Raw genomic sequence first — 18807 nt, 5'->3', positions numbered from 1 at the left:
TGATTGCACAATGTTCAGCACCATTCGCAACTCCTCAGATACTGAAGCAGTCTGTGTAGAAATGCAGCAAGACCTGGACAATATCCAGGCTTGGGCTGATAAGTGGCAAGTAACATTCGCGCCACACAAGTGCCAGGCAATGACCATCTCCAACAAGAGAGAATCTAACCATCTCCCCTTGACATTCAACGGCATTACCATCGCTGAATCCCCCACTATCAACATCCTAGGGGCTACCATTGACCAAAAACTGAACTGGAGTAGCCATATAAATACCGTGGCTACAAGAGCAGGTCAGAGGCTAGGAATCCTGAGGCGAGTAACTCACCTCCTGACTCCCCAAAGCCTGTCCACAATCTACAAGGCACAAGTCAGGAGTGTGATGGAATACTCTCCACTTGCCTGGATGGGTGCAGCTCCAACAACACTCAAGAAACTCGACACCATCCAGGACAAAGCGGCCCGCTTGATTGGCACCCCATCTACAAATATTCACTCCCTCCACCACCGACGCACAGTGGCAGCAGTGTGTACCATCTACAAGATGCACTGCAGCAATGCACCAAGGCTCCTTCGACAGCACCTTCCAAACCCGCGACCTCTACCAACTAGAAGGACAAGGGCGGCAAATACATGGGGACACCACCACCTGCAAGTTCCCCTCCAAGTCACACACCACCCTGACTTGGAACTATATCGCTGTTCCTTCACTGTCGCTGGGTCAAAATCCTGGAACTCCCTTCCTAACAGCACTGTGGGTGTACCTACCTCACATGGACTGCAGCGGTTCAAGAAGGCAGCTCACCACCACCTTCTCAAGGGCAATTAGGGATGGGCAATAAATGCTGGCCTGGCTAGCGACGCCCACATCCCGTGAATGAATTAAAAAAAATAAAAAAAATTTCCTGCTGCCCTTTGTATCAAAGAATAAAAATACAATTTTGTTCCACCAGTCGAGGCAGAACTCACTCACAAGCTAGCTGCCCCAAAGCTTAATTGGCCCTGCCTTCAGGTTACAAGCAGCACAAAGTTCATTCTAATATTCTCAAGCCTCTGTGCATCTGTAAGTGACTATCCTGTAAGAAATAAAATAGCTGAAACAATGATTCTGCTTTCCTTTCAGGGACACCTGGCAAAATGTGAGCTGTGTTGAAGTTGATATTTACCTATATAGTGTGATGCAGTCTTTGCACGTAGTCTGAGTTCTATACAGCTGGTGTTTTTTTTGAGAAAGTCGCCAGTTTGAAATTGAAACTAAATGGTTTCCAGTTTTTGGGAAGTCAAACCCAGGTTAGACAAACGAAGTCATCTGACTGAGAAAGAACAAACTTTTTTTTTTAAACCAAGGACATGTGACTGGGAGGTTAGGTTTCAAGAAAACTCTAGGAAGCATTGAAGCCAGTTGCAAAACTATGCGTTTTTTTAAAAAAAGACTTTCAGAGTTGAGAAGAACACTACAGTGAATGGAAAAATCAGTCAGCTTGCTTAAAGAGACAGGCTGAGAGCTTCAGCTTTTTGTGCTTCCAGAGAGGCTGCTTGGAATTGATGCAGCCAGTTGAAGCAGTTGTTTTGACAGCAGGCAGAGCAGTGTGGGCTGAGGGCTGACCATTGGTGAATGACTTATGGCAGCTGTCTTTGGTGACTGAAAAGTTATCAACGGAGCCATGCCACCAGGACGGTATTGGCAAGGCTGAGTTTGTTCGAGAGGTGGCAAGACCAAACCATTAAAAGGAAGATTGCATCACTCATTATCAACGGGACCTCATTACTTCCGTCTCCACATCCTGGAGGTTAGACCTTGGAAAAACTACCCAAGGAAGATCTTGATTACGTTGTACTGTAAAACTGTGCAGTGCCACCTTGCTCTTAAGACTATTCTGAGGATCTGTAAGGACTATCTTTGTTGCATCTGCTAATTAACCTGCAACCTTTAAGATATAGACAGTGAGTTAACTGTTAGCTCATGTTTAATTTATGTTGGTTTTGTTTTGACGGTTAAAGTAAAATTTATCAAACAGAAACCTTGTCCATTTGGTTTTTGGTTTCCTAAATTGGGGTCAGTCGGTGGATTTAATTCCTTTGGTTTGGTGGTGGTCTCCACCAGGATCATTACAATACAAATAGACATTGGATGGGCAATGATCAGATTTTATTCTGCGTCTTGTCCTTCTCCTCGATTTTTTTTGTGCACGTGACAATGAAGCAACACATTCAATTCATACATGCCTGAAGGGTAAAGGAGAACCTGGCATATCTGGCAAATTACATGTTTCAACAACATACAATCAGTATTCAGTCAAGTCATCCGGTATAATAAATGCCTGGTTAAATTTGAGATAAGTCTTAAATTCCTCAGTCCTACTCAATATATGTCCGTAATCTAAGCTAATACTCCAGTGCAGAACTGAAGGAGTGAGACAATAAACTGAGGCCCCGCCCACCCTCTCAGGTAGACAAAGCATAACACAGCACTATTTGAACAGCAGCAGGTGAGTGCTCCTAGGTGTCCAGGCCAACATTTATCCCTCAACCAACATCACTAAAAAAAATGCAGATTGCTGTTTGTGGGACCTTGCTCCGCACAAATTGACTGCTGTGCTTCCTATATTATGACAGTGACTACATTTCAAAAGTACTTAATTGGATATAAAGCACTTTGAGGTGTCCTGAGATTGTGAAAGGTGGTACACAAATTCAAGTCTTTCCCTATGTGATACAATAAAATTGGAAATCAAAGCAACAATTAACTCTTTTTTTTTAAACTAACATGATGGAATGGTGAAAGAACAAAATGTCAGTGGATGTGGACAAAACTTTGCAAACACAACAATAATGAAAACGCTTAACTGGATTAGTTATCTGAACAATATTTTAAGAGACTGTTTTGTTGATACTAGGGAGACGGATGTTCATCGAGCCAGAAGGAAAACAAACCTGCTGTTTTGAAGCACGCTCATGGATTTTATACCAGGCAACTGTCAGCATTGCCCATTTCCCAGTAAGATCTGAACATTTTTTTGTAAAGTTAGAAAAGGACTGCTATTTATGCAGTGATGGTTTAAAATATCCTTGTTGGTAACAAACAGTTATCACAGTTAAAGAGTTTTTTTTTAGGGGAATGGGGAAATGAGTAAACAAACAGAAGTCTCCTTACCTTGAAATAAATCGAGGAAGTGAAGAACAGCTTCATTAATGGTTCAAAATAAAGAAAATTCACATCTGCAATTACACAAAACAGTGTGAATAACATCCTGACAATCACAAGAAGTCTTTGAGAAAGACAGGTTCGTGCCTAGAAAAGGTTTTGAGAAAATAAAGGGGAATAAACTACTGAAACCGTCACATGCAACCACAAAAATGACCCAAGCATTCAGTTTTCATCGACCTCTGCAGAAACTAATCATTGTCCTTGTCTGAAGAATGACGCATTAAACTATTTAAGGGAAAGTAAATAAATCATAAAAATAGAAAGCAGACAAACATAGTAGAAAAATTGATCAAATACTATACATGAAAGTAACCAATTAAATCTAGGAAATACACCTCTCCATTTTAACTATCTATATAATTAAAAACCTTGTGCTGAGCATGCATGTTACCTCATTCCTTTTATATTAGTGGGAGGGAAGAGAAGAGAAAAGGGGAAAGAGAAAAACATAGATGAGGAGAGAGAAAAGCGAGATGTTGGGGGGGGTGGTGGAGGGGGGGAAAAGAGAAGAAATTTGAGTTTTCGTTTTTGCTCAGAAAAACTTCAAAAACAAAGGACAAGTGAATTTTCAACAATTCAGTTCAGTTAAGGATCACATTGAAAATATTAAAACCTGCTCCTTTATCAAAACCTGCAATTAAAATGAGTGTGTTTGTTTGCAATGTTAGAAAACAAACCAGCAATCCTATACTGAGAATGTGTTTCTTTTCTTCAGTTTGTTTCTTTCCAGATGATTCAAATCCAGCTGTACGATAATGGGTTGCAATCTTTCTAATCAGCTGCTATGTTACTCAAGGCAAGCCACTTCCCTCTATTTCAGTTGAAAATTCAGTTTCATAAAACCTTTGCCTTTCAAACCATTTTTGGGCTTGAAGGGCAATTGCTTAACTGTGGAAAATGCTATATGAACTTTTGATCTTTTTATACGAATTCCTTACAAGGCTACAAAAAAACTGTACCTCATAAGTGTCAGAGCCCTTCCAGAGTGTTGCTGGGCACTAGGACTTCTCCAGACTAAATCCAAAGACCTGTCCTTGGTACTCTTTTATCCCTAAACTATGGTCCAATACTCCCTGATGCAAGTAATTCTTTCAACACTCCCAAACACTGGTACTTCTCTCTCCAGTGTTCACAGATCTCAGAATCCTTCTCTTCATGATCTGAGACCCTCGGATCTTTCCAAGTGTTGCAGCACCACAGTACTCCCTCCACTTTTGCTTGGCCCAGAGACCCCATCACATTACTGGCAGATTCCATGTTGCACCCTCCCCACCAATACTGATGAAATCCATGTGCCTGATAATACTACTTAGTCTACCATGCTGTTCTTCTAAAACCTCTGACAATATATGTACATCCTACTCCAGATCCTTACTTCCTGCTTTGATAATTTTTACGTCAGTACGTAAACAAATATATTGCTGCTGTAGTGAAAGCCAATCATTCTTCCCCAGCAGCACTCCACACCCCCCCAACCCACCAAACAAAATTCAGTTACCCTCAGAGCCCTAAAAATTGATACTTCACTTTCTGCTGTTGGTACATCTCCATCGCTGGAGGAGGAGAAAGGAAACATTTACAAACACACTTGGTGAATAGCCAGTCTTACTGTCAATCAACATAAAATCCCTGCATTATGCAGCACTTGCCAGCTCAAAACTGTGGTGTTGTTTATTGGATTTAGAAGGAAAAGAATCAACCTGTGCCAGCATTCTGAATCCAAGGTGAAGAGGAGAGGGGCTCAGTAATTAAAATGGACTGGAGCCAATTGGAAGGAGCAAACACATCAGCAAAGAGAGAAGAAAAAGGTGATAAAGGCAAACTTAATCAGTGAAGCTCCAGTTCAGTACTCGATACTGAGCCCCACCTGCAAAACATGGGGCATGGTAGCATAGTGGTTACGTTATTGGACTAGTAATTCTAGAGGCCCAGATTAATGATCTTGAGACATGAGCTCAAATCCCATTACGCTAACTGGGAACTTTAAATTCAGTTAATTAAATCATTCTGGAAGACGCTAATATCACTAATAGCGACCATGAAACTACTGGACTGTTGGAAGGAAACCTGCCGATCTTACCCAGTCTGGGCTACATGTGACTCCAGACCCACAGCAATGTGGTTGATTTTTGGCTAGCCTCTAAAATGGCCTTGCAAGCCACTTAATTGTATTCAAGGTAGCAGCTCACCACCACCTTCTCAAGGGCAATAAATACTGGCCTTGCCAGTGATGGTCACATTCCTGAATGAATAAAAAAAGTACAAGAGAGTAGGCCTCTGCAAAAATATTCTGAAGGATCTACAACACTCTTGAAAGCAACTTTATGAATAAGTACTTTCCACTGTTTTCTGGGTTATAAAGGCTCCTTACATTCTTATATTTGCAGGCTGTTGAAAACTCTATGACAAGCTCACAATGTTATTTGAACAATTCGATAAGTTGTTTCTGCAATTTGAAAGTTTAGACCTTGTAGCTTTGGGGGTAAAAATGAGCAATCTGGTTGAAGTGGTAGAAAAAACAAATAAATCAACATTCATTGGATTTATTCATTTGTTCAGATTTTTGGTAAATTGACATAAAAATGTATTTTAGCTCTATGACAAATGATGTAACATTTGTGATGCTACAGAGGAATGACACAACAGATGGCCACTAGGAACAAGAATTTTGCAGAGCATTCAAGAGACATACCTTGGGTCAGCAAACTTAAGACTAAAAAATGCGACCCAAAATGGGGTCACAAATTAATCAGAAGCTAAATCAAGTAGGAGAAAGGTGAAATAAAAACAAGAAATGCTGGAACCACTCAGCAGGTCTGGCAGCATCTGTGGAATGAGAAGCAGAGTTAACGTTTCGGGTCAGTGACCCTTCTTCGGATCATAACTTGCTGCATAAAAAAAAACTTACATTTCCCCCCTGGTTAATGACTGATATAAAGAAGGTTGAAGTCCAAGGCAAGCTTCTTGGGCTCAAAACAAATGAATTCTTGGGTTTAAAATCTGTTTACCTCATTATGATTAGCCAATGAACTAGAGGTGTCTTGCTCAATTGAAACAAATTAGTCTAATGTCCATTTTCAAAAAGAGTAACAAAACTGTTGCAGCAACTATAGGCCTAATAGTCTTACTTCAAAACTGTGCAGAATAATGCAATAAATAAGTTATCAGGAGTAAATTTGAGAATTACCTGCATGATAATCGAAAACATGAATTAAATGGACAAGACCCTACTTGACCAATTTCCTTCACTTTAAGAAAATGACAAGTGGTCTGCAGAAAAAAATTCTTGAAAAAATTCAGGGCGGCACAGTGGCGCAGTGGTTAGCACCGCAGCCTCACAGCTCCAACGACCCGGGTTCAGTTCTGGGTACTGCCTGTGCGGAGTTTGCAAGTTCTCCCTGTGTCTGCGTGGGTTTCCACCGGGTGCTCCAGTTTCCTCCCACCTCCAAAAGACTTGCAGGTTGATAGGTAAATTGGCCATTGTAAATTGCCCCTAGTGTAGGTAAATGGTAGGAGAATGGTGGGGATGTGGTAGAGAATATGGGATTAATGTAGGATTAGTATAAATGGGTGGTTGTTGGTCGGCACAGACTCAGTGGGCCGAAGGGCCTGTTTCAGTGCTGTATCTCTAAATAAAAATATACATGCTGTATTTAGACTTCAAAAAAAAGTTAAGCTCACAGTTGTGGGGGCTCATGGTAAAACTTAATACATAAAGAGATTAACTGAAGGGAAATAGCAGGTAGGTGGTGCAGGAGTTAGGTTATTTTGTTGGGAGCCTTAGAGTTTCTAACTTACATTGAGTTTCTGAATCCCAAGTCATCAATGTAAATTGGAGTAAATAACACATGATGGAGACACAGGTGAATCAGATTAAACAGCTCAAACTGCAAAATGAAATTGAAGGAAACATGCAGCTGCGAGCATTAATGACAGATGAAATTTAGCAGATTCATGTAAAGTACTGCAAATAGGAAGAAAATAAATGGGTGGCAAAAATAAACCATGAACAGTGATGAACAAACTGTACCTCACAAAAATGTACGACAGCTACCTACCAGAGCTTGGTGGAATCCTAGTGAGCAAGGCAAGGATCTGAGTGCTGCACCACAAACTATCCCAAAGAGATAAGCTCTTGGACACAAAATCCTCACAGCATGAAAAACCTTCCTGAAAAACAGTTACAGCACAAGTCGTAAAATCAAATTTCCACCTACACACATCGGACAAGCACCTGAGCTTTGCTTTTCTCTGCTCATCAATCTGTACTGCATAGAATATCCTGTTTCAGCTAATTATACAGGCAGAATTTTTCCAGTAGAGGCAGTATCTGGTGCATGCGGATGATAAAGGTTTTGAAATTGAGGTTGGGTCGAGATCCCAATGTCTTCCCACCCTCTTTCAGCTTTCCCCAGGGAGGTTTCAGAGTTCAGAGGGGAACCCCCTTGAGTCTGGCAGGAAAGCAATTGAGCCATTTAAGGGCCTTCTTAATCCTGGATTCCTCTTTCTCACCAGCAGACAGATTTCAAACTATGATTGCACCTTGCCAGGGTTACCAAGGCAAGTGCACAGAGAGAAGAGCTTCGTCACTGAAACTGACAAGCTGGGAAGGCTTTGATCAGTTACACGGAGGAGCTCCAAACATGGCCAGGTGAGAGACTGCTGTTCAAAGCAAGTCTTCTCTTGGGGTGTGCAATCACTGCTTGACAAATGTTTGCCAACTTCTTGGAAAATACTAAATGGGGTGAGAGGGGATCTAACCACAGTAAAATGAGACCAAAGATTGACAGGAAAAATTGTATCTGAACAATGGGTGATCTTTGAGGAGATGTTTCAAGTACAGGCGAGGTACATTCCAACAATAGGGAAAGACAGAGGAACCAAAGCCAGGGCTCCTTGGATGATGGTGGAGATACAGAATGTGATATAACAAAGAAAAGTGGGTGTATGAGGCATCTCAGACGAATTTTTCAAACGAGAGCCAGGCCAAATACAATAAGTTGAGAGGGGAAGTGAACAGGAAAATAAGACAGGCAAAGAGAGAACGTGAGAACAGAATGGCAGTTAACATAAAAGGGAACCCAAAAATCGTCTCCCGACATATAAATAATAAGCAGGTAGTAAGAGACGGGGTGGGGTCTATAAAGGGACAACAAGGGTGATGTATACTTAGTGGTGCAGGGCAAGACCAGAATGCTTGATGACTACTTTGTATTGCGTTTACGAAGGTAGAAGATGCTGACAAAATATCGGTAGAAGCGGAGATGGTAGAGGTGAAAATTGAAGGCAAGGATGTACTGGAAAGGCTGGCTATGCTTATTGTGGATAAAAGAACTGGGAGTGGAGGTAGAAGAGCGCGACATCATCTTCCAAATTTCCCTAGATATGGGCGACACGCCAGAGGATTGGAGAGTGGCAAATGTGACACCTTTATTCAAGAAAGGGTGTAAGGACATTCCTAGTAACTACAGGTCAGTCAGTTTAACATCTGTGGGTGTTAGATTGGGTAAGATTTTAGAAACAATAAACAGAGAAAAAAAAAAATCAGCAGACACTTGTTTGAGTTAATTAAGGAGAACCAGCAGGTGTGTAAAAGGCAGATTATGGTTGACTAATCTAACTGAATTTTTTGATGAAGTAACAAAGGAGGTTGATGAAAGGAAAGCAATGGATATTGTCAACAGGGATTTTATTAAAGTGTTTGACAAAATGCCAATTAAAAGGCTGGTTACCAAGACTGAGGTTCATGGAATAGGAGGGCCAATGTCATGGAATAGGAGGGCCAATGTCAGCTTGGATAAAAAAAAAAATTGGCTTAAGGACCAAAAAAAGTCATGGTAAATGGCTGTCTTTCAGACTGGAGGTTGGTAGACAGTGGTGTTATAAAAATGACCTGAATATTGGAATACAAAGTAAAATTTCAAAATTAGCCAGTGATACCCAACGTGGAGGTGCGGCAGACAGGGAGGATGATACCAATCAACTGCAACAGGACATAGATAGGCTAGCAGAATGGGCAGACAAGTGGCAGATGGAATTTAATACAGAAAAGTGAGGTGATGCATTTTGGTATGAGGGATAGGCAGAGGTAATACAGATTTAATGGCACAGTTCTAAAGGGTGTGCAGGGACAGAGGGACCTAGGGGTTCATGTGCATATAACTTTGAAGGTAGTAGGGCATAGAGAGAGTATTTAGCAAAAGCATGTGGGATCTTGGGCTTCAAAAAGAGAGGTATTGAGTACTAAAGTGGAAAGTTATGCTGAACCTTGATAATGCTCTGGCTAGGCCACAACTAGAGTATTGCATCTAGTTCTGGTCATCATACTTTGGGAAGGATGTGAGGGTCCTCAAGAGGGTGCAGAGGAGATTTACCAGAATGGCTCCATCGATGGGGGATTTTAGCTACAAGATTAGGTTGGAGAATCTGGGGCTATTCTCCTTAGAACAAAGATGATTTAGGGGAGATTTAGTAGAGGTGTACAAAATTATGACAGGTTTGGATAAGGTAGTCAAAGAAAAACTGTTTCTATTAGCTGATGGTACAAGGACTAGGGAACACGGATTTAAGGCTTCAAGCAAGAGATGCAGGGGAGATGTGAGGAGGAACCTTTCTTCTGCAGCGAGTGGTACTGGAACTCGTTGCCTCTGAAGGTGGCGGAGGCAGTAATGATAAATTGATAAATGATTTCAAAAGGAAATTGATGGACACTTGAGGGAAATAAACTTGCAAGGCTACAGGGATAGAGTGGGGGAAAATGGGACTGACCACATTATTCTACAGAGGACTGGCATAGACTTAATGGGCCCAATGGCCTCCGCTTGTGCTCTAGTGACTCTTTGAACTTCTCAATGTCTGCTACAACCCGAATCCAGGACAAGTACTCAAATGAATCTGATAATAGCCGAGGCAGATAGTGTTGTGGGAGGGAAAAGGAGGATTAAAATCTTGCTTGAGCCAAGTTAAAATGAAGTGGTAAGTGAAAGTCAAGACCCTGGTGCTACATCTCTACACCAAGCTGAATACATTTAAATTGCACTTCCTGTTGCTTAATTATGGTCAAACAGAAATCTGCACTGGGAATCTGTCCATCCCACAAAAGAACAGAAAACAGTAAGAACCCAATGTTAAACTTTTCCAATTACGTGCCAGCAGCAAGGAAGTTCGTCTGTTTGCAGCCCAGAGTGGCTGTTTTCTCTGCTTATTGAAAGAGTATGTCCATGATTTTTCGATATGCACCAGTCGTAATCGAGGTTACACACTACCATGGTGTACTGAAAAAATGTTAGCTGTGAACATGTTAGTCTTCAAGTGGATTTTCCAATTCTTGGTGAAAATACCAGAAAGTCTAGTGCTCCACCTGGGGAGCTCGATATGAATAGTTGCACCCTGGTGGGCAAGGGGAAAGCATGCCTTTGACACTCAATGACTGCACATTAGTCGTGTTCATCCGATGAAACAGGAAAATATGCAGTATATGAAAAATTCATGGCTATAGAGATCTACTCATACTTTCATACAATCAGCTGAAGGCGGCCAAGCAATGACAGCAAAGCCGTTACTGATGATATTTCTTGCTTTGTAATCAGTTTATTAAAAAAAGGTGCATATTTTCCTTAAGATGCTATTTCAGTGCTTTCAACTTTCTTACCTGTAGAAACTCTTGAGTTCTAACAATGATGTTTAGAAATTCAATCAATTCCTCTTCTTTCTGCAATGAGTCACCATGACAGTCTGTAAACTCTATTAAAAAAAAGAGGGGAAAAAATCTGCTTTGACAGCCACCTAAATCCTGAAAAAGGAGCTAAAATGTCAACATCAAAAATACCAGCTATTCAATAGGAAAACACTTAGACAAGAAACACTCAAAAAAGTGTATATTCAATGTCCAGTCTAGAGTTTAGATACCTCAGCATCCTGTGCAAAGAGTATGTCATCAGGGGACTGTAGAATGAGCTCTCCCCTGCAACTTACTGTGCTACACCTAACCTAGAATACCTAATGGGGAACAGCTTTACTTTGTATTTAAATTATGCTCTATCTGGAGTACTTGATGAGGGCACTGGTGCAAAAAAGCAACCCAAGAAGCACCTGTTACATTGAACAAAATGGTTTAAACTAAATCACATTTAAAGTTTGCTTAATTTCTTGACTGAAAATTTGGTCGACAGCTCCATTTTAAATGGAGCATTCCAATCTTGTGTGAACAATTTGAAAGGTTTTTTGTAGCAATTCATAAAATTTGTTGGAAAAAGAAATCACCTTTCTGCTAAAAACGCTGCAGATAAGCATTGTATTTATTAAATTATTTGTTCGCAGGATACAGGCAATGCTGACAAGGCCACATTTATTGCTCAAGCATTGCTTTCAGAAGTCGGTGTTTATCTTTTATCCTTGAACCACTGTGGTGCTTTGTTGGAAATCACAGGACTCCTGGGCTAAATGAAGAACCTCAATCAAGTCTTTAGCCCTCTCGGTGATTGTGAATTTGTCAAATTATGTGATGTCATGAACAGATAGGAACCAACTGCTCCATTCTTGCATAGGATATTCACCAAGAACTTTAAGATTCAGTGTTTATAATGCTAACTGGCGTGTTCAGTAGTTGAAATTAGCATACAGTTGACAGCACTGGAGGCAATGAAACCAGAAGAATAATTTAGGATATACATGATTCTGTAAACGTCCACTTCTCACCAATTTAGTAATTCACACAACAAATCTAAAAAGCATCAAAAAGTTCAATTTAAGATGTAACAATTTAAAGAAGTGTATTCGACTGAATTATCAGATAGCCTGTTAGAAACAAAGATGAACACACACGTCTCTCTCACTCAAATATCTCTACTGTATTTTATGTTTCAACGAGCGGAGACCCACAAAACATTTGCAGTGAAATTAGTATCTATTGCAACAGTCCTTCCCATGCCATACCCATCCCACTTCTTTCTTACGAACATACGAACTAGCAGCAGAAATAGGCTATTCGGTCCCTCGAGCTTGCTCCATCATTCCATAAGATCCTGGCTGATCTGTTTGTGGACTCAACTCCACTTTCCTGCCAACCCCCCAATACCCTTTAACTCCTATGTTTATCAAGAATCTGTCTGCCTCTTCCTTAAAAACATTCAATGACCCTGCCTCCACTGCTCTCCAGGGAAGAGGGTTCCACAGACTCATGACCCTCAGAGATAAATGGGACACCCCATATTTTTTTAAACTGTGTCCCCAAGTTTTAGTCTCCCAAGGGGAAACATCCTTTCAACATTCACCCTGTCAAGACCCTCTCAAATCATTCCCACCCCATCGCTCATCCCCTCCTTCTCCCAATCCATCCTTCAGCAAGAAAGATCCATCCCTGGCTTACGAGGAAAGTTAAGAATAGGATTAGATTAAAAGATGTTGCAAAACATTTAGTAAGCCTGAGGATTGGGAGTGTTTTCAAAACCAGAAAAGGGTCACCAAAAAGTTGATAAGGAAAAAAATAAAATCAGTGTAAACAAGAATATAAAAAATGATTGTAAGTGTGTTTAAAGCACATAAAAAGGAGAGTAGCTAAAGTAAATATTGGTCCCTTAGAGGCAGAGACAGCAGAAATCATTGGGAACGATAAAATGGCAGAGACATCGAACAAATATTCTGTGTCTGCCTACACAACAGCATCATAGTGTTATACAGCACAGAAACAGGCCTTTCGGCCCATCATGTCTGTGCCGGCCATCAAGCACCTAACTATTCTAATCCCATTTTCCATCATTTGGCCCATAGCCTTGTATGCTATGGCGCTTCAAGTGCTCATCTAAATACTTCTTAAATGTTGTGAGGATTCCTGCCTCCACCACCTCTTCAGGCAGTGCGTCCCAGATTCCAACCACCCACTGAGTGAAATTTATTTTCCTCAAATCCACCTGCCCCTTACCCTAAATCTATGCCCCCTGGTTATTGGCCCCTCCGCTAACTGAAAAAGTTTCTTCCTATCTAACCTATCAATGCCCCTCATAATTTTGTATACCTCAATCATGTCCCCCCTCAGCCTTCCCTGCTCTAAGGAAAACAAACCTAGCCTTTTCAGTCTCGCTTCATAGCTGAAATGTTCCAGTCCAGGCAACATCCTGGTGAATCTCCTCTGCACCCTCTCCAGTGCAATCATATCCTTCCTAAAGTGTGGTGCCCAGTACTGTACACAGTACTCCAGCAGTGGCCTAACTAGCGTTTTATACAGCTCCATCATAACCTCCCTGCTCTTATATTCTACGTCTCAGCTAATAAAGGCAAGTATCCCATATGCCTTCCTAACCACCTTATCTACCTGTGCTGCTGCCTTCAGTGATCAATAGACAAGTACACCAAGATCCCTCCGACCCTCTGTACTTCCTCGGGTCCTACCATCCATTGTATATTCCATTGCCTTATTAGTCCTCCCAAAGTGCATCACCGCACACTTCTCAGGATTAAACTCCATCTGCCACACCTCCGCCCATCTTACCAGCCCATCTATATCGTCCTGTAATCTAAGCCTTTCCTTCTCACTATTTACGACACCACCAATTTTCGTGTCATCTGTGAACTTACTGATCATACCTCCTATATTCACGTCTAAATCATTAACGTACACTACAAACAGCAAGGGTCCCAGCACTGATCCCTGCGGTACACCACTGGTCAAAGGCCTCCATTTGCAAAAACAACTCTCAACCATCACCCTCTGCCTCCTACCACTAAACCAATTTTGAATCCAATTTGCCAAATTACCCTGGATCCGATGGACTCTTACCTTCTTAACCAATCTCCCATGCGGGACCTTATCAAAAGCCTTACTGAACTCCATGTAGACTACCAGGACAAATACAGCAGAGGTGGCAGCACAGTGGTATACAGTCAGGAGGGAATTTCCCTGGAAGTCCTCAACATTGACTCTGGACCCCATGAAGACTCATGGCATTAGGTCAAGCATGGGCAAGGAAACCTCCTGCTAATTACCACCAACCTTCCCCCCTCAGCTTATGAATCAGTACTCCTTCATGTTGACCACCAACTGGAGAAAGTACTGAGGGTGGCAATGGTGCAGAAGGTACTCTGGTTGGGGGACTTCAATGTCCATCACCAAGAGTGACTTGGTAGCACCATTACTGACCAAGCTGGCCGAGTCCTAAAGCACATAGTTGCTAGACTGGGTCTGCGGCAAGTGGTGAGGGAAACAAGAGGTAAAAATATATTTGACCTCGTCCTCACCAACCTGCCTGCCACAGATGCATCTGTCTATGATAGTATTGGTAGGAGTGACCACCACACAGTCCTTGTGGAGATGAAGTCCCGCCTTCACATTGATGATACTCTCCATCGTGTTGTGTGGAACTACCACCGTGCTAAATGGGATAGATTTTGAAGAGATCTAGCAATGCAAAACTGGGCATTTATGAGGCACTGTGGGCCATCAGCAGCAGAATTGGACCCAACCACAATCTGTAACCTCATGGCTCTGCATATCCCCCACTCTACCATTACCATCAAGCCAGGGGAATCAACCCTGGTTCAATGAAGAGTGCAGGAGGGCATGCCAAGAACAGCAACAGGCATACCTCAAGATAAGGTGTCAACCTGGTGAAGCTACAACCCAGGACTATTTGCATGCCAGCATAAGCAGCATGCAATACAGAGTTAAGCGTTCCCACAACCAACGGATCAGATCTAGGTTCTGCAGTCCTGCCACATCCATTCGTGAATGGTGGTGGACAATTAAACAACTGACTGGAAGAAGTGGCTCCACAAATATCTACATCCTCGATGATGGGGGAACCCAGTACATCAGTGCAAAAGATAAGGCTGAAGCATTTGCAACAATCTTCAGCCAGAAGTGCCAACAGCATGATCCATCTCGGCCTCCTCCTGAGGTTCCCAGCATCACTGATGCCAGTCCTCAGCAAATTTGATTCACTCCATGTGATATCAAGAAACGACTAAAGGCACTGGATACTGCAAAGGCTATGGGCCCTGACAACATTCCAACAGTAGTACTGAAGACCTGTGCTCCTGAACCTGTCGCACCTCTAGCCAGGCTGTTCCAGTACAGCTACAACAGCGACATCTAGCCGGCAATGTGGAAAATTGCCCAGGTATGTCCTGTACACAAAACGCAAGACAAATCCAACCTGGCCAATTACCGTTACATCAGTCTACTCTCAATCATCAGTGAAGTGATGGAAGGTGTCATCAACACTACAATCAAGTGGCATTGTTCAGCAATAACCTGCTCACTGATGCTCAGTTTGAGTTCTGCCAGGGCTACTCAGCTCCTGACCTCATTACAGACTTGGTTCAAACAAGGACAAAAGAGGTGAACTTCAAAGGCGAGGTGCGAGTGATTGCCCTTGACATCAAGGTAGCATTTGACAGAGCATAGCATCAAGGAGCCCTAGCAAAACTGGAGTCAATGGGAATCGGGGGAAAAACTCTGCTGGTTGGAGTCATACCTAGCGCAAAAGAAGATGGCTGTGGTTGTTGGAGGCCAATCCTCTCAGCTCCAGGACATCACTGCAGAAGCTCCTCAGGGTAGTGGCCTAGGCCCAACCATCAGCTGCTTCATCAATGACCTTCCTTCAATCATAAGGTCAGAAGTGGGGATGTTTGCTGATGATTCCACAATGTTCAGCACCATTCGCGACTCCTCAGTTACTGAAGCAGTCCATGTAGAAATGCAGCAAGACCTGGACAATATCCAGGCGTGAGCTGATAAGAGGCAAGCAACATTTGCGCCACACCAGTGCCAGGCAATGACCATCTCCAACAAGAGAGAATCTAACCATCGCCCCTTGACATTCAATGGCATTACCATCGCTGAATCCCCCACTATCAACATCCTAGGGGCTACCATTGACCAGAAACTGAACTGGAGTAGCCATATAAATACCGTGGCTAAAAGAGCAGGTCAGAGGCTGGGAATCCTGCAGTGAGTAAGTGGAATACTCTCCACTTGCCTGGATGGGAGCAGCTCCAACACCACCATCCAGGACAAAGCAGCCACTTGATTGGCACCCGATCCACAAAAATTCATTTCCTCCACCACCAATGCACAGTGGTAGCAGTGTGTACCATCTGCAAGATACACTGCAGCACCACTAAGGCTCCTGAGACAGCATCTTCCAAACCCACACCTCTATCTCCGAGGACAAGGGCAGTCGATGCATGGGAACACCACCTGCAAGTCACACACCAGCCTGTCTAGGAACTATATCGCCATTCCTTCACTGTCACTGGGTTAAAATCCTGAAACTCCCTTTCTAATAGCACTGTGTGTGTAACTACCCCACATGGACTACAGCAGTTCAAGAAGGCAGCTCACCACCACCTTCTCAAGGGCAATTAGGGATGGGCAATAAATGCTGGCCTAGCCATCATTGCCCACATCCCATGAACGAGTGAAAAAAAGAGGAAGGGCAAGAAAGAAGCCAGAGAACCCGCCCCCTGCACCCCCCCCCCCCCTCTCTCTCTCCCCTCCTCTCTCTCTCGAGGGGATTGGAGCACAAGAAAAAGGAAGTCACGCTGCAATTGTAAAGGGCTTTGGTGAGACCACACCTGGATTACTGTGTGCAGTTTTGGTTTCCATATCGAAAGAAGGATATACTTGCATTGGAGGCAGTACAACGAAGATACTAGATTGGTTCATGGGATGAGAGGGTTCCCCAATGATGAAAGACCAAGTAAACTGGGTCTATTCTCTCTGGAGGTCATAAGAATGAGAGGTGATCGCACTGAAACGTAAGAGATGTTGTCGGGGCTTAAGAGGGTAGACACCAAGAGGTTGTTTTCCCTGGCGGGGGAATCTAAAACATGGGGGCAGTCTCCGGGTAAGGGGTCAATCACTTAGGACTGAGATGAGGAGAAACTTATTCATTCAAAGGGTTGTGTATTTTGGGAATTCTCTACCCCAGGAGGGCTGTGTATGCTCCATCATTGAATATATTCAAGGCTGAGATAGACATATTTTTGGTATCTCAGGGAATCAATGGATTTGAAGAGTGAGCAGGAAAAGGACTTGAGGCAGAAGATCGCCATGATCATATTGAATGGTGGAGCTGGCTCAAGGGGCCATATGGTCTACTCCTGCTCCTATTTGTTATCTTCTGCCCACGCCATCCCATCCTTATCCCATACCTCATCCCATGCATTCCATTCCCCCATGCCGTTTCACCCAGCTTGTCCTCCATTGCCATTTCCCCATGTCCACCCATGCTGCCACCACCAACCGTCCCTTCCATGCCCCTTCCTCTACCAATCTCTCCAGCCATTGGTAACTTAGTTGCTAGGCTTCCCTTACACTTCCACAGTTTTTTTCTCCACTAAACCCAACCCTTGCACCCCGCCACTTCCTGTTGGCAGCCACATATGCGTCTCACACTCTAGTCCTCCATGCCAGACTCTGCTCACCATATCAACCACCAACCAATCAGAATAGTGCAGACAGACAAAAACTGCGTATTATTCTTCTAGATACTGCTCATTTGTGGCAGGCTGGAAAAAGATATCTTTGAACTGCATCCCAGCATCCTTACCCTAACCCATTATTTCTAGTTATAATTTTCTCTACATTTCACAAGTCTCTTTTTGCTTAAGATTTTACAGAAACTGCCATTGCCTCACCTTCCTGAAGAGTTTGAGCCAGCCAGAAATCCAGCCGCAGAAATGCGGAGTCATCTTTTACCCAATTAATGTAATGAAGCAACAGAGGAGATCTCAGCACTGAGCCCATCTGTGCAGGGAACTGAACAGAAAGAAAAAACACTTTTAAAATTGGAGATAACTAAGAGGGATAAGACAATATCAGAATAGTAAGCCAACAACAGCTCCAGAACATCTAGTAAGCTAACATCTAACAGGCCACCCTGCTCATTAAATCTCCATAAAATTAACTCCTGATGGGAAAGTGGTTCAAGGCACTGCCTGACACTAAACTATACAGTTAAAAAGTCCTAGTCAATGCTGACTTAGTTGGTTTCAATGAGAATGGCAATAGGGATCTTACAATTGGTGTCAGTGCTCATGGACTGAAGAAGTGAAAAATCAATCAGGGATCATACTCCTCATGATGGCAAACCAATGATCCCTATTGAAGAGCACATTTTTTGGATATCAACTGAGAATAGGATCAATTGGAGTTGTGGAAATGGGTCCACAAGGAGTCTATGCTTTCCAAAGGCAATGGAAAAATTTGCAAAATAAAATGGATAAAGAAAACAACGAACGATCACCTGCGTTTTCTTCAGTAAAAATGTGTGCCTACCCATTACAGGTAGACAAACTGAAACAGGAATAATTTTTGCACTTTTCTGGAGCGCCCCACTCATCAAAATGTTTTCTATTGCAGTGTTTATATCAGAAATAAACTATTATACAAGAATATTTTGAGTTCAATCATTTCAAATATTCTTTTCTCTGCCTCACCTCAATCCAATCAAAGTTCTGCAGTAGTTGGGAGAACGTGGCTAACTGTTCCAAAGGAAAAGTGTTGCTCTGCGCCAGGGAACAAGAAAGTTCTGTCAAGTGTGGAGCACTGCTGACAACTGGAATCAATTCACGATGCATCTTCCTTTTCTACAAAAAAA

At 42.6% G+C, this 18807-nt stretch overlaps 1 protein-coding gene and 1 long non-coding RNA gene across 3 annotated transcripts in view; one reads left to right on the top strand and one right to left on the bottom strand.

The window, feature by feature from the left end:
- The window catches only part of LOC137377641 (uncharacterized), an 82867-nt gene extending 80948 nt beyond the window's left edge, over positions 1-1919 (top strand). The window contains exon 3 of the long non-coding RNA XR_010976449.1: positions 1124-1919. This is a non-coding gene — a long non-coding RNA (uncharacterized lncRNA). The remainder of the gene's footprint in view (positions 1-1123) is intronic.
- Positions 1-18807, bottom strand: part of cenpi (centromere protein I) — a 148617-nt gene that overhangs the window by 62042 nt on the left and 67768 nt on the right. For both annotated transcript variants that reach the window (XM_068047499.1, XM_068047500.1), the window contains exons 9-13: positions 18647-18796; positions 17846-17966; positions 10860-10951; positions 7267-7378; positions 3155-3219 (exon numbers count right to left, since the gene is read on the bottom strand). In XM_068047499.1, the coding sequence (XP_067903600.1) occupies positions 3155-3219; positions 7267-7378; positions 10860-10951; positions 17846-17966; positions 18647-18796 (540 nt within the window). The remainder of the gene's footprint in view (positions 1-3154; positions 3220-7266; positions 7379-10859; positions 10952-17845; positions 17967-18646; positions 18797-18807) is intronic.

This window comes from Heterodontus francisci, chromosome 15, assembly GCF_036365525.1.
Source record: "Heterodontus francisci isolate sHetFra1 chromosome 15, sHetFra1.hap1, whole genome shotgun sequence".
Lineage (NCBI taxonomy): Eukaryota > Metazoa > Chordata > Chondrichthyes > Heterodontiformes > Heterodontidae > Heterodontus > Heterodontus francisci.
The sequence above is the reverse complement of the archived record's forward strand: the minus strand, read 5'-3'. Positions and strand labels throughout refer to the sequence as shown.